The following is a 13,066-nucleotide window of genomic DNA, read 5'->3' as shown; positions in this document are numbered from 1 at the left end:
ACATTCATTCACCTCCATCATTTAGAGCACACCGTGTCTATGAATGGATATATTCTCGCCGCATGATGGCCATGGCATTTGGTGAGCAACCTTCATGGGTTTTAGGCAAGCATATGCATCCCTTCTTTGACTTGATTAGAGGGTTTTATCCAACACTTATCAATCATTCAAAATCGAGTGAAATTGGCAAGAGTCTAGTAAATCCTAAAGGCCATTTCAAGCGTTCCTTGCATCCAAGCTCATGAGAAGATTCCAAGCATACTTGAGCTCATGACAAGATTGGGTAACATGCCGAAGAATGCCTTATCTTATGCAATGGCATGTTTGAGCACTTCAGTATGAAACATGCCGTAGGCCTTTACACACTCGGTATCTCAACTTTGGGGTGACATTTTGATTGGCACCGGTTTTCCCTGTCGAAAGAATTTGCCCATTGTAGTGAAGTATTTGTCCGCGGGAACTTTTTAACAAATTATTGGTATTTGATGGGCAAATGGGGCATGAATAGGATAGCTTTTTTATTTTCATCCTAGCTTGTCCAAGCACATGTGCCCACATTGTTGCAGATGTGACAGATATGTGGTGTGCAATATGGGCCATCACTAAGGTGTTAAAAAAACACTTTTTTTTTTTTTTGGCTCTCTCTCTCTCTCTCTCTCTCTCTCTCTCGTGCAATAGGCTAATCCAATTTAAGCAAGAAAATACACGCAGAGATCTGAGGAGTGAATTCTGAGTCTTAGATAGTCTGGCAGTTGGTGGGCTGTCTTCCCTTCAAGAGCTGCTGACAGGTCCTACTATCAAGCTTAACCTGCCGGTGTACCATCGATCTCGCCATAGCCCATCACCAGCTCAAATTTCACTTGATTGATAGCCCCCCGGGCCGCACACTTGTCCCTTTTAACCTTCTGCAGACAGCATGATTCATAGAAGAAGACCTGGGGCCTCTATAGCCATGCCTCAGTACAAGCTTAGAGTTGCCTGCCCTCGCCACTAAGCTGCTACTTTGCCCTTGCCACTGCTCATACAGATCCATAGTCATCCCTGCAATTGGCTACTCAGAGCTGCTGCTGCGTCTCCTTGTGGAGAAGAAGGGTTTCTCAGAATGCAGTTCGATGTGAAACAAGCTGTCGCAGGTGCCCTTACCATTGGCATGTGCGTCATGCTCCTCAACATGATAGGCAATGGGCCGCTTTCCTCTTCCACACCAGAGGTATATACCGATCTTTCATATATATATATATGTATATTTTTGACCTTTTCTTTGTTTTTGCTTTCTTCCCGCATGCCTGGGCTATGGCTATGGATTTCCTCAGAGCATTGTATTTCTCTGGTGAAGGAGACGGCATTGATGGCAGCTGGCGATGAAGAATTCGTAGATGAACAGGCAGGAAAGGTTGTCAAGAGTGTTGTTCGCGATGATCCACACAAGGAACTGTGGGGGAAACCTGGACCCGTGCTACAGCCATGCTGGAGCAAGCACATCACAGGTGGGTAACATTGTGCCATGCCATGCCCTGTTGTGCCTGCGCTGCAGGTTGCCTTTTGTCCCATCCCATTCTGTTGTATGACATGTCATGCCAGAAGAGAGCCATTAGCAGGGGTCTTCAGGGGAAGGTTTTGCTATATGAAATTATAATTAGAGTTACCTCTGTGCCTCTGGGCTTGTAGCTTGCTCTCAGGGGAGACCCTTGCACTTGCTTGCACATGAGGCGGCAATGAGATGACTCTCTCCGGCTTTTTTGTGGGTGTGCGGTTGATCCCTAAATATGCAGTTTTGACTGATTGCATGGCTGCAAAAACTTTACAAGGATTTGATAATAAGGCATTGTTATGTTTTCTTTGTCATTAGACTGGCTCCATGCTCACTTTCAGCTGCGTAAATGTACACTGCTTCAGGCCATGCATTATTTGTTTGCAAATCTACAAGTTTTTGCTCTGAAAAGCCTCTAAGAAAAATTGTTGCCTTCTGCAGGTAGACAGGGCAAGACATGGGGCTACGTGTTGGTCAGGTTATCCAATGGCCCCCAATACCATCCATTGCAGGTCATGGGTCTAACCCTTACTTTGTTTTCGAGGAAAAAGTTTTAAACACAGTGCCATGTGTTGTCCTTAATCCTTTGAAAACTGGCATATGATCTTCTTTGCACTCTAGAAGTATCATGTTTTCGCCCTATGCTCGTTGGTGCTAGCCTTCATCATGGTTAGGTCTGCCCTTCACCTGGAGAGAAGAAACTTAGCATGGTAGTTTATGCTTGAAGATCGTTCCACATCTTTCAAATAAAGCATCTGCTCCTGGGCACTGATGCCAAAATCAGGGGCATCATAGCAGGTAGCCAATGCTATGGTTGATGGTTTCAAGCTTTCTGAGTAGATATTTTTGGAGTTAAGATTAATCTGTCTTTGAGCTTATGGAAAATCAAAAATAAAATATCAGATAGTTATATCATTGGCACGCAATCAACTGCGATGTACTTGGGTGCTTGTGAATCGACGAGGCATTAGCAAGGCCGTGCCTGGCTTAAAAGGGTCAGCAAGGTGGGCACTTCTTTAAGGAGGAGTTATAGCCATTTTACTCATGAGCAGTGGGATTGGATCTTGCATTGTGAGGCTATAATTATAAGCAAGTTACCTCCAAACCACCAACTCACCGGGGACAGTTTCAGGAGAGTTTTAAGGGTACAAATTAATTTTTTTGTCTCTATGCTTGTAACTAATGCTGATCTCTTGTCCTTCAATGTTTACTTAGGTCCACTTTCACCTCAGCCTAGAAGGGTGAAGTAGTACAGCTCACAGTCAGTGAGATACGATCAGTTTTTATGCAATAAAATATTTTCATGTATTACCTTCCTCTTTTCCATTCTATTGGTGTTTTGTTGCGTTTGGGCAAATTTAGATAGACTCTTTGCTCCTGCAGTTATGCGGCTTTCAAAGAAAGCTAGGGGTAAAGATGTGTCCTTCTGACAACAAGAGAAGAATTTATCTATAAGGGGTTCTAGGTGTGGGAGAAAGAAAGAAAGAAACTTATATTGATGTCTGTGGTAGGCCAAAGTGACTCATGAGACCAAGACATAATACAAAGATCATGAAGGTCTTAAGCCAAATATCTTGTCCAGCAAAGAAAAGACTGAAAACAATAGAAAATCACACTGATCTAATTCTCTAGCATATCTATGATGCCGTAGAAGTCTTCACTGAGGGCTCTTCCCTTGTGGTAGACTGTCCACTTTCCTTCTTTTGCGAGCTACTCAAACTTTGGCTAACTCTGTTGGCTTTTACCTGAGTTGCATTGGAGTCAATTCTTTAGAGATCCATATCTTTGTGTCTTTTGAGTACTGGGGGAGAGAGAGAGAGAGAGAGAGAGAGAGAGAGAGAGAGAGAGAGAGTTTTTCATGCTCCTTAAATTCTTTTTAAAAAGGTATTGTTCAGTCCCTTTACAAAGGCAAGCAAAAAACAAGGAAGATGGGGTATGAACTTGTTTGATTATTTAGCACCAATAGTGCAATAGGCAATATGATGGATCATGGGCTTGACTTCTACTTCTGGCCATCTTGATGGTGCGGTGGAAGCTCAAAAGGAACACAAACTCTACAGTATATGCCAGTCCAAGCTTCCCGTGCAAGGGGAAGAGTCAGTGGGATAATGTTTGTGTGCCACCCCTCAGAAGCAGGGGATTGATTCAAGCCACCTCCCAACATGGCCAATAGTTTAGCTTAAGAAAGAGGGCACCGAATGTTTTTTCATCTGGTGATTTTCAGATAACAGGATTTCGATGTGTGCCGTTACATTGCTGACAGTAATATCATTGGTACTGTATTGGCAGGTTGCAGATGCTGTCATCGTAGCTCGATATCTTGGAGCCACTTTATTGCTGCCAACAATAAAGGAAGCCCCAAAGGAACCTAATGGGTATTGTTCTGAGGCTGACAACTTCTTCATAACATTCTTGTTACTGGCTCTTCGTTTCGCTGTGTAGTAATAGTTGGAATGTAATGCTTTTTTGCAGAGATTTTGACAAAATTTATGATGTGAATAACTTTATATCAAGCCTCAAGGATGTGGTGCGTGTTGTGGGGCGATTACCTGAGGATGTCCGCACAATGAAACCTACAGTTGTCAAGGTGCCTTACAAAGTAACTCCAGAGTACATAGAGGAGAATGTGCAGCCTATCTTGAAGCAGAACATGATCATTCAAATCACAAGCGTCTTCTCCACATCAAGTTTGAAGGCCAAAGATTTATCTACCAAAGAAGTACAAGCCATAAGGTGTCTGGTGACTTACAGTGCCCTACGCTTTCATTCACAAGTGCAGAAGCTGGGGGAAAGGGTGATCAGTAGAGTGAGAGAAGCTGGCGAGGCATCGGGTGGCCGTTTTATTGCTGTCGATTTGCGAGTCGATGTGCTGAAACAGAAGGGCTGCACTCAATCAGGAACTGCCAAAAGCAAGAAGTGTTTCAATGCATATGATGTGGGCTCGTTTTTGAAAAGACTAGGGTTTTCGTCTGATACGGCAATCTATCTGACACAGTCAAGGTGGGATCAAAGCCTTGACTCACTTAAGGACATCTTTCCAAATGTTTACACCAAGGTAACATTTCATTGGATCTGCTTTCTGTCTTTGGCTTAGTAGCTTGAGTTCATGTACACTCTTTGCATCCATTTTATGCACATTTCTTGCTTAAATAGGATCTTGCAAAGGAAAAATCATTCTATTGATGTGTTTAGTATGCGTAAAATGCCATATGGTGCATCTCAACTGATATGTAGGTGGATAAATAAGCAACCACAAACTGTGGCATTCACCACAAGATATAAAGGCGAGTTATAGAACACACTGACGGGGTGCCCACGTTGGCCACCCAACAGTCAGATGAGTGTTGCAGATGAATTTCAGAAAGAAATCATCTCAAGATACATAGGTTGGTCGTGCATGCTCATTTTGGTGGCCCATCAGTATCCAATTGTCTGGCATAGGTGGGGAGATTCTTTCAACATGACTGCCGTAACTGAAATTCAGTTAGAAGTTCTCATGAAAGATGTAGATTGCAACTGGTAGCATGTGTTTGTATGCCTGTGTTTTTTGCTCAAAACTGTTTGCAAAGAGAATTTGTGGCATCAAAGGCTTGTGCACCTTAAACCAATGCATGGTTTTTTCACAGGAGTACAGCATGCCATTTAATGAAGAGAAGCAAATTCTGTATTCAGGCAACACACAGTTTGAAAAGGCTATAGATTTTTATGTCTGCACACATAGTGATGTGTTTGTTCCTGCGATATCGGGGATATCATATGTGAGTATTGCGGGGGGGCGCATCGCCATTGGCAAGACGCAGATACTTGTCCCCACAACAGCTGGAGATTCTTCCTCCAAATTAAAGGTTTCTGGAGCTCTTTCACGGTTTGTTACAACGAAAGACCATGCTGTCTACTCTTGTTTTTGCAAGGCTTCTTCAAGTAGTACAAGTGAGTCAAAGAGAAGGGTCTTGTAGCTGCCCTCGATAATGAAAAGCAGCTTGATTTTTCAGAGGAGTGGTTTTTTAAGGTTACTGCAATATTCAGTTTGTGAAGTTTATCTTGTAAGGCATACAGTTATTTTTTCCTGATATAAATTGGAAGGACTTCCATGCAAAATTTTGACGACCTTATTTTTACCTCTCGGCACCTTTCAATATGCATTAACGCAGTTTCAGATTGAGAATTCCGAAAGCAGTCCGAGGCAAGAACTAGAACCTTTGATATGGTAATGTGTGGATAAATTCCTTATGTTTTATCTATGTAGATTGGTGGAAACCTAATGACATACTTGAAGAAACATTTGAAAGAACATCCTTCCATTGATGCAAGTTGGTAGAATTCTATACAATGACAACTTGCCAGATGAAAAAGAGTAGCTGGATTCCAATGAATCTTTTTTGTTATTATAATCATTAGTTTTTTCTGAAGTTCAGACTCTCTCTCTCTCTCTCTCTCTCTCTCACACACACACACACACACACACACACACACACACACTCTCTCTCTCTCTCAAAGATATGGCAATTTGGTGGTATCACATTTTATGGCAATAAGGAACTAAGCACAGGGGTCTGTCTCTGTATCAAAGAGAAGGTATTAGGAATCCAAAGTACGGTTGAGCACAAGGATTGCATGGAAAAGTACAAGAAACAGTGCGTGGATCATAGATAACAAACATTTGTTTGCTAGATGGGATGCCGCACTATTTTCTCAAACATCAATATCTGACCATTTGTGAGAGAGATGGGAGCTTCAAATACCACGTTTTGCTCACTTTTTTCATTCCCTCGAGGGGGTGCAATGGCGTTAATACTCTCATCCTTGCAAGAGGGGAACATGGTTTCCATCGTTGCATTCACAGTTTCAAATATCCTATTGCATGCAGTATCTAACCATTGAAGATGGCACCATTTTGATAGACTATGTATACGAAATGTGTAGAAACAGTTTTACATTGAAGAGTGGTCTCTACAGATGTAGGGTTCTCCTTTTCTATTTCCTGGTTGCCTTTCTATATCAATCCCATTATCTCACTGTGCTTATCAAAGGGATGGGATTGTAGGACGGCCTCTACAGATGTAGCATCCCTTCCTATCATACACACCTCTAAATGGTGTCAAAGGCATTTACAATACGTTTCGTGTTATAAAAAGAGCTCTTATATCAAGTCCTATATAAAAAGAGCTCCTATAAAAAGTCCTGTATAAGATTGAGGCGGCCTCATGACTCTGTGTTGAGTATGCCTTATAGTGTCTCTCGATCTAGTCTAGCGTGGAGGTAAGTTTAGGGCTATCAAGCTTTTGTAGCACGAAACCATGGGGGTAAGTGATACCCATTGTGTAAGGCCTTGGGTCAAAATGAAGTGTAACATCTTGGAGTGCAAACGTCTGTTAAAAGCAAGTTTTCTTATTTTTCTTAAGTGAATAATTTGGTCCAAACGGGTGGCAAAATATACTTCAAAAGATGTGGACATAAGTGGTTAAGACAGAAGCCAATTCGGGGCTACGATCGGAAAGGTTTGGAAAATACAAGGTATATGTGTGAATCCCTATTCAAGTCAAGAGCTTACCTTAGCTTTGTTGGAGCACGTGTCACTGGGTTTTGCCGTAGAACTGCAATCTACAACTTCCCCATATGGGTAGACTTGCTCATCCATCGCACCCTCACTCCATTGTCACACTAGAATGCTCCTTGCCAAAGGGTAAAGGGAGAGCTGTCTATGACTTCATGGAGACTACAAGAGATCCGTCTTCATGATGGTTCTCTCTCACAAAAGGCAGGGGAAGAAGAGAAGCTATTGCACAAAGAAAACCTACAATCAAACCTATCTAGTGTGTATCCATCAAGCAAGCAAGATTCAAAAGCATACAAGCAATCAAGAAGAGGGAAGGATGAGAGTTCACAAGTAAACTATTGCAAGGGCGTGATTGTGTATTGCTTAATGTAAAAAATTATTTGTATACAAGTGACTGGTTTTCACACTAGGCCGGCCAAACTTAAAAATGGTCCGGCTTCTATTACTAGTCTTAAGCAACTATGTGCACTAAGTCCGTGGACTTTTCCTATTTGACATTAAGCTCATGGTAAGGCTGCTTTGTATGTTCCAATGCCATCTTATAAAAGTTAAGTGCTCATTCGCATGACGCAAGTAAGATGGCAAAGTGCGTTACGTTAGGTCGGGTTGACGAAGCCATGTTAACGAATGGAAAGTTTAATACCCCCTTTCTTGATGGTGACCACATCCTTGCATCACCCAAGTCGGTGGTGAAGTGGGTAGTTCGAGACCAATCCATAGCTAAATACAAGGCCAAGTGATAGATGGGTCGCCCTGATGGCAAGCAGCTTATCAAGGTGGCATGGGAAGTGATAGGCAATGTAGAGGTGCTTTATGCCAAGCCTTTGTTGGTTGTCGAAGTGCTGTGGACCTTTAACCTGAGGTAGTCGGTAGAAATTGTCCGCACCCTGTGTTTGGTGGAATGAGTGCCAGGATCCCATGGAAATGATTGGCATGGGTGGATGGAGGTCCAGGACGTCATGGCAAAACATGGTATTATGCCCGGATCTCACAGGGTGATGCTTAGATATTGGGCTTCTTTATGGCGAGAATACGTTAGCTAGGGGCAAGGTTTTGCTGGTTTTGTTGAACTGGAAAGTATAGGATATAGGCATGGAAGCTCGTTGGAGATACCTACAAGGTCGAGGGTTCTCTAGGTGATGGATCGTACAATGGGGGACTTATGCCCACGCCATGGTCCCTCCATCTAGAGATGTACTTGGAGGGTTGGCGTGCATTGATGAGGTTAGTTGGTGCATGTGTTTGTGTGTCATGAGATGCGAGAAGTGAAAAAAATTGTGATGCTTGTCATGAAATATGTAGGTGACGTGCATGGGCAATGGGTAGAAGGTGTGCCTGTGTATGTACACTTATCCATTATGAAAGTTTCTCCAACTCAATTGCTTTCTTTGAATCTCTTTACTACTTTCTTTGACATTTACTTGACATCCCTTTTCTGGGGGAGTCAAAATTAGTACTTAGTTTGAGGCATACCAATGAACTTTATGCAAGGTTGTGCCCATAGCTACCCATGGAGCTAGGTGTCCTCTGTTGGTTGGAGAGATTTGATGGTGTTACACTTGGGATAGAGTCATAAAGGGTTAAATGAGTGTGGTGGTTGAACTAAGGTTCCTACTGATTTGGAAAAGTCAAGCCAATGAGTTGTACCATGGGCTAGGCTTATGCCTGCCATGGTCCCTCCATTCTAAAATGTACCTAGATGACTGTCGACGATGAGGCTCAACCCAAGTTCATGAACGAACAGAGCCTATGTGTGTAATACATGAAGAGCTTGTGGATATATTGCAGGTAAAAGGTGGGCCTATGTAGAAGCTTTGCCCAGTGAAAACTCCAATATACTACTTTTTTTAACACTATTGTTTGCTTTCTTAGACTCTTACTATCACGAGAATGAGATTTTTTGATATTTTATTACCCAATTTTTGTAAAAGAAATCTTGTAGAGCAAGCATGGGCAGAAATAGCCTTGTAATATATTTTTAGAAATAATTAAAACTACAAATACTCAAGCGGGGATACTTTTGGTACACGCTTGGGGGGGCAGTTGTTGGTACACAATCCTATATTTTTCTCTCGCACTTGTAATTTTTGTTCCGCACGCTTCTTGAGGTCTGATTTTTTTTTTCACTCTGGTATTAGAGCCCGCCGTCAAAAGGTGTGTGTTTGGGGTACTCAAATGGCCCAGTGTGGGACCAATGGTCCTATGTGTTAAGGTACAGAGCAATTGCACGGGTATCAATGTGGCAGCACGAATTCCAAAGATCCATCGCGAATAGGCTAAAGTACACAACGTCACACTACTGGGGCAACCACAACGGTCGTCAGAGTGAACATCGATAACAACACCTAGCACACTTCACAATGTGTGCAGTGGTAGCACAACAGTCGGCAGAACCAACGCATTGCATCGATAGTGCCGGGAACAACGCACACTTCACACTGGAAATAGTCGCTGTTGTGACTACCCAGCACCAGCCCAACATGGCATCGAACCACCGATGACGACAAAATAAACTGACATCAACGGCGTGGAATACTGATCTCTCGTGCATGTACTTTTTGCTCTGCACGCTTCCCGAGGCTTACTGTTTTCCGTCATGCTTGCTTGAAAATAGCCTTGTAATCTATTTTTAGAAATAACAAAAACTATAAGTACTCAAGCGAGGATGCTTTTGGCATACACTTGGAAAGACAATTGGTATCCAATCTTGTGTTTTTCTCTCGTGTTTGTACTTTTTATTCTGCACGTTTCTCGAGGTCTGTTGTTTTCAGTCACATTTACATGTGGTTTGAGATAAGAAACTGATAATTGTTGATGTGTAACAAGATTGATTGGTGTGACTGAGGTTGGGGTGTCCATGAGAATGAAAGAATTGAGGGCACCCAAGGACAGGGTAAACTGGTTGGGGTGTCCATGAGAATGAAAGAATTGAGGACACCCAAGGACGTCCATGAGAATGAAAGAATTGAGGACACCCAAGGACGGTGGTAAACGATGGGTGGCTTGGGAGGCCAAATGGATAGGACTGACAAGAATGGTAAAGTGTGTCTGGCGATGATCCTATACCACTATACTCACATCATTTTATCTCTTTTGCTTCGCTTTGGCTATGAGCGTGGAAAGACTCTCTGAGAATTGCGAGACTTCTTTGATTGTGACTGTTGTCACAATCTGGACAAACAAAGTGTATTGCAAGTGTGAGCTACCTTACGGTCCAGATGATTTGATGGTGTAATGTGAAAGCTTGCAAGGATTGGTTCCACCCTGTATGAACCCGAGCCAAGATCAAGTAAAAAAGATGGACCAGTGCTAGCTTTGTACTTAAGCCTGCAGAAGTAAATTTCTCTCTGAGGCGTGAGTCACAGGAGGGCTTCCAGGCGAGGAGCAGGCGCACGGTAAGAAAGAGGGGTGGGATTTTTAATCTCATTAATGCTAAGGGTAGAATTATATTTTTATAAATATACATATAAATGTAAAGTTATAAAACAATTTAAAAAGCGGGAAAAACAAAACTTAATGGTTTTTAAATTTTAAAAATAAAAGAAAATAACAAAAATAAAAAATGAAAAAAAGAAAAATAAGACAAAAAGAGGGGGAAAATACGTAAAAAACTAGGGTTGTTGTTGTCAAGAATAAAATGGGAAAATATGTAAGAAGGGGGGCCCTTTAAAAAAAAATAAGAAAGAAAAAAGGAAGAAGGGAGGGAGAAAAAAAGAAAAAGAAAAAGAGGGGTTTTGGGAAAAAGAAAAAGAGAGGAAGGAAAAAGCAAGAGAGAGGGGTGATAAGGTCCTTTTTTAAAAAAATTGGAAAAAGGAAAAGAAGGGGATCTTTTTTTTAATAAAAATAAAAAGAAAAGACATTAGAAAAAGAAAGAGTAAATTTTGAAAAAGGTGGGGGGGTAAACTTTTTGAGAGCGTGTGCAACTAGATGGGATGGGGTGCACACCATGGGCGGGTTGTGGGTATGTGTGTGCACGCACGCATGCAGGCAAGTGTGTGTGTGCAGGCTAGTGTAAATAAGCAATGTGCACATGCATGGGTGATGTCCTCACATGTGCATGTGCAAGTGAGTGTGCAATGTGTAAGTGTCCACCACGATTACATGGGAAAAGGTAAGAGGGTGTGCATGTGGGAGTGGGGCCTATGGGGGTGTGGTTGCACACACGGTGATGTGCACGTATGTGACGTATCGTGCCAAGTGCGAATGGGAGTGTGTGGGGTGTACAGAAGGTGTGAGGATGTGTGCACCTACAAGATGTGCAGATAGGTGTGTGGGGTGCATGTGTGAAAGTGCACGGGTGGTGTGTAGGACGTGTGCACGTGCAAGATGTGTAGATGGGTGTGTGGGGTGCATGTGCAAAAGTGCATTAGGGTAAGTGTGCGTGCATAGGCGAGTGTGTAAGGGTGTATGCACGCATGTGAAGGTGAGAGTGCGATGTGCACATGCACATGCGTGGGTGCACGTGCAGATGGGTGTGTGGGGTGCATGTGTGAAAGTGCACAAGAGGTGTGTAGGACGTGTGCATGTGCAAGATGTGTAGATGGGTGTGCGGGGGTGCATGTGCAAAAGTGCATTAGGGTAAGTGCGCGTGCATAGGCGAGTGTGTAAGGGTGTATGCACGCATGTGAAGGTGAGAGTGCGATGTGCACGTGCACATGTGTGGGTGCACGTGAATGAATATACGTGCATACATGCATGTGGATATGTGTATATGAATGAAAGGGTGGGTGTTTGTGTGGGCAAAAATACGTGTATGTGTATGTGTGGTGCATGCATAGGGGTATGCGCATGCAAATGTGTGAATATATTGTGCATGTGCATGTGTAGTGGGTGTGTTGCATACACATACACATGTTCGTACAGATGTAAATATGGATGCACGTGCACATACGAATGTGTGTGAATGCAATGGTGTGTGTGCACGTGTGGGGTGAAAATGTGATGTGTGTAAGAGTGGGTGCACACGCATGAATGCAAGTGAGTGAGTGCAAATGTGAATGGGGAGTGTGTGTATGTGCTAGCATGGGGATGCAAGTGTTGCAAATGTGTGAATATGTGTGCACACATGCATGTACGGTAGGTGCACTTACGTGTTTTTAGTGTTTTTTTAAACGATTCTTGATATGTTTTAGGGATTTTATGTTTTTTATCATTCTCGGTAAAGGTAATGATTGTACAATTAAGTGGGCAGGGTTATATTACATATGTATACGTGGGCTAGGGTTCAAGGCTTATTGTGCACACGCTCAGCCGGGCAAGGGCGAGAATCATTTGTCCATTCACGACCAAAGCTTGGATGCCACCATCGTTGGGGCTTTGTTGGCATGCTTGATTGAGCTGTGTCTTTCCAGTTCTAGCTTGTGAGTTGGTGTTGCCACCTGGTGCACATAGTAGTTGTGGGCTCGTGTGGTAATCTTTTTGAGCCCTAAGATTGCTTGGAGGTGTGTGCATAGTTCTCCTTGGGGTTTGGCACCATGGGTGGCTCATCTTCAATGGGAATAAGGACGGTTAACGCCACAACAGATGGGTGAGGTGTTGTCTCTTATTGCTAGACCATGGGCTCTTCCAACTTTTTTGAAGGTGGTCTCGACACAAGAGCCGAGGTGGGAGCCACTGCTCTCCATTCCTACATAAAGTTTGAGGTTGGCGGAGGCATGGCATTGGGTCTCCACACCCACTTAGATTTGATGTTAAGGATGTGTTTTGCGGGGGTTTGAGGCATGAGTTTCTTTAATCTTGACACTAAGATGTAGGGATTCCCTTCGTAGAAACCTTGTGCATCTAGCAATTTTGTTGGGATCTGATAAAGCGTAGACTTTTGGGGTGGTACTAGGTATTGAGGTAGCCGTATGGATCTTTTTGGCTTCTGGGGTTGTGTGGATGGCAAGCATTTTAGGACCCAAACAGATGGGTTCCCTTCGTAGCCCTGGGCTTCTAATAGCTTGACGGGGATCCATGGTTTAGGTAGAACACTATTG

General features: G+C 43.0%; 1 protein-coding gene across 1 annotated transcript; it reads left to right on the top strand.

The window, feature by feature from the left end:
- Positions 1–618: 618 nt before the first annotated feature.
- Positions 619–5,629, top strand: LOC147608234 (protein MANNAN SYNTHESIS-RELATED 1-like). The gene is made up of 6 exons (XM_086788867.1): positions 619–1,210; positions 1,337–1,487; positions 1,973–2,043; positions 3,821–3,906; positions 4,004–4,586; positions 5,158–5,629. The coding sequence occupies exons 1-6, from the start codon at positions 1,103–1,105 to the stop codon at positions 5,485–5,487; spliced, it is 1,329 nt and encodes a 442-aa protein (XP_086644993.1). The 5' UTR covers positions 619–1,102; the 3' UTR covers positions 5,488–5,629.
- The last annotated feature ends 7,437 nt before the right edge of the window (positions 5,630–13,066 follow it).

Source organism: Cibotium barometz, chromosome 53, assembly GCF_041138505.1.
Source record: "Cibotium barometz isolate CiBa-2024 chromosome 53, ASM4113850v1, whole genome shotgun sequence".
NCBI classification, from domain to species: Eukaryota; Viridiplantae; Streptophyta; class Polypodiopsida; order Cyatheales; family Cibotiaceae; genus Cibotium; species Cibotium barometz.
This window is presented reverse-complemented; position numbering and strand designations above follow the sequence as displayed.

What these genes read in the sequence shown, in the direction of transcription:
- LOC147608234 (XM_086788867.1), top strand. Translation starts at nt 1,103, where the DNA reads ATGCAGTTCGATGTGAAACAAGCTGTCGCAGGTGCCCTTACCATTGGC. An exon ending in CTGGAGCAAGCACATCACAG is followed by an intron (nt 1,488 to 1,972) that starts GTGGGTAACATT and finishes TGCCTTCTGCAG; the next exon opens with GTAGACAGGGCAAGACATGG. An exon ending in GCCCCAAAGGAACCTAATGG is followed by an intron (nt 3,907 to 4,003) that starts GTATTGTTCTGA and finishes GCTTTTTTGCAG; the next exon opens with AGATTTTGACAAAATTTATG.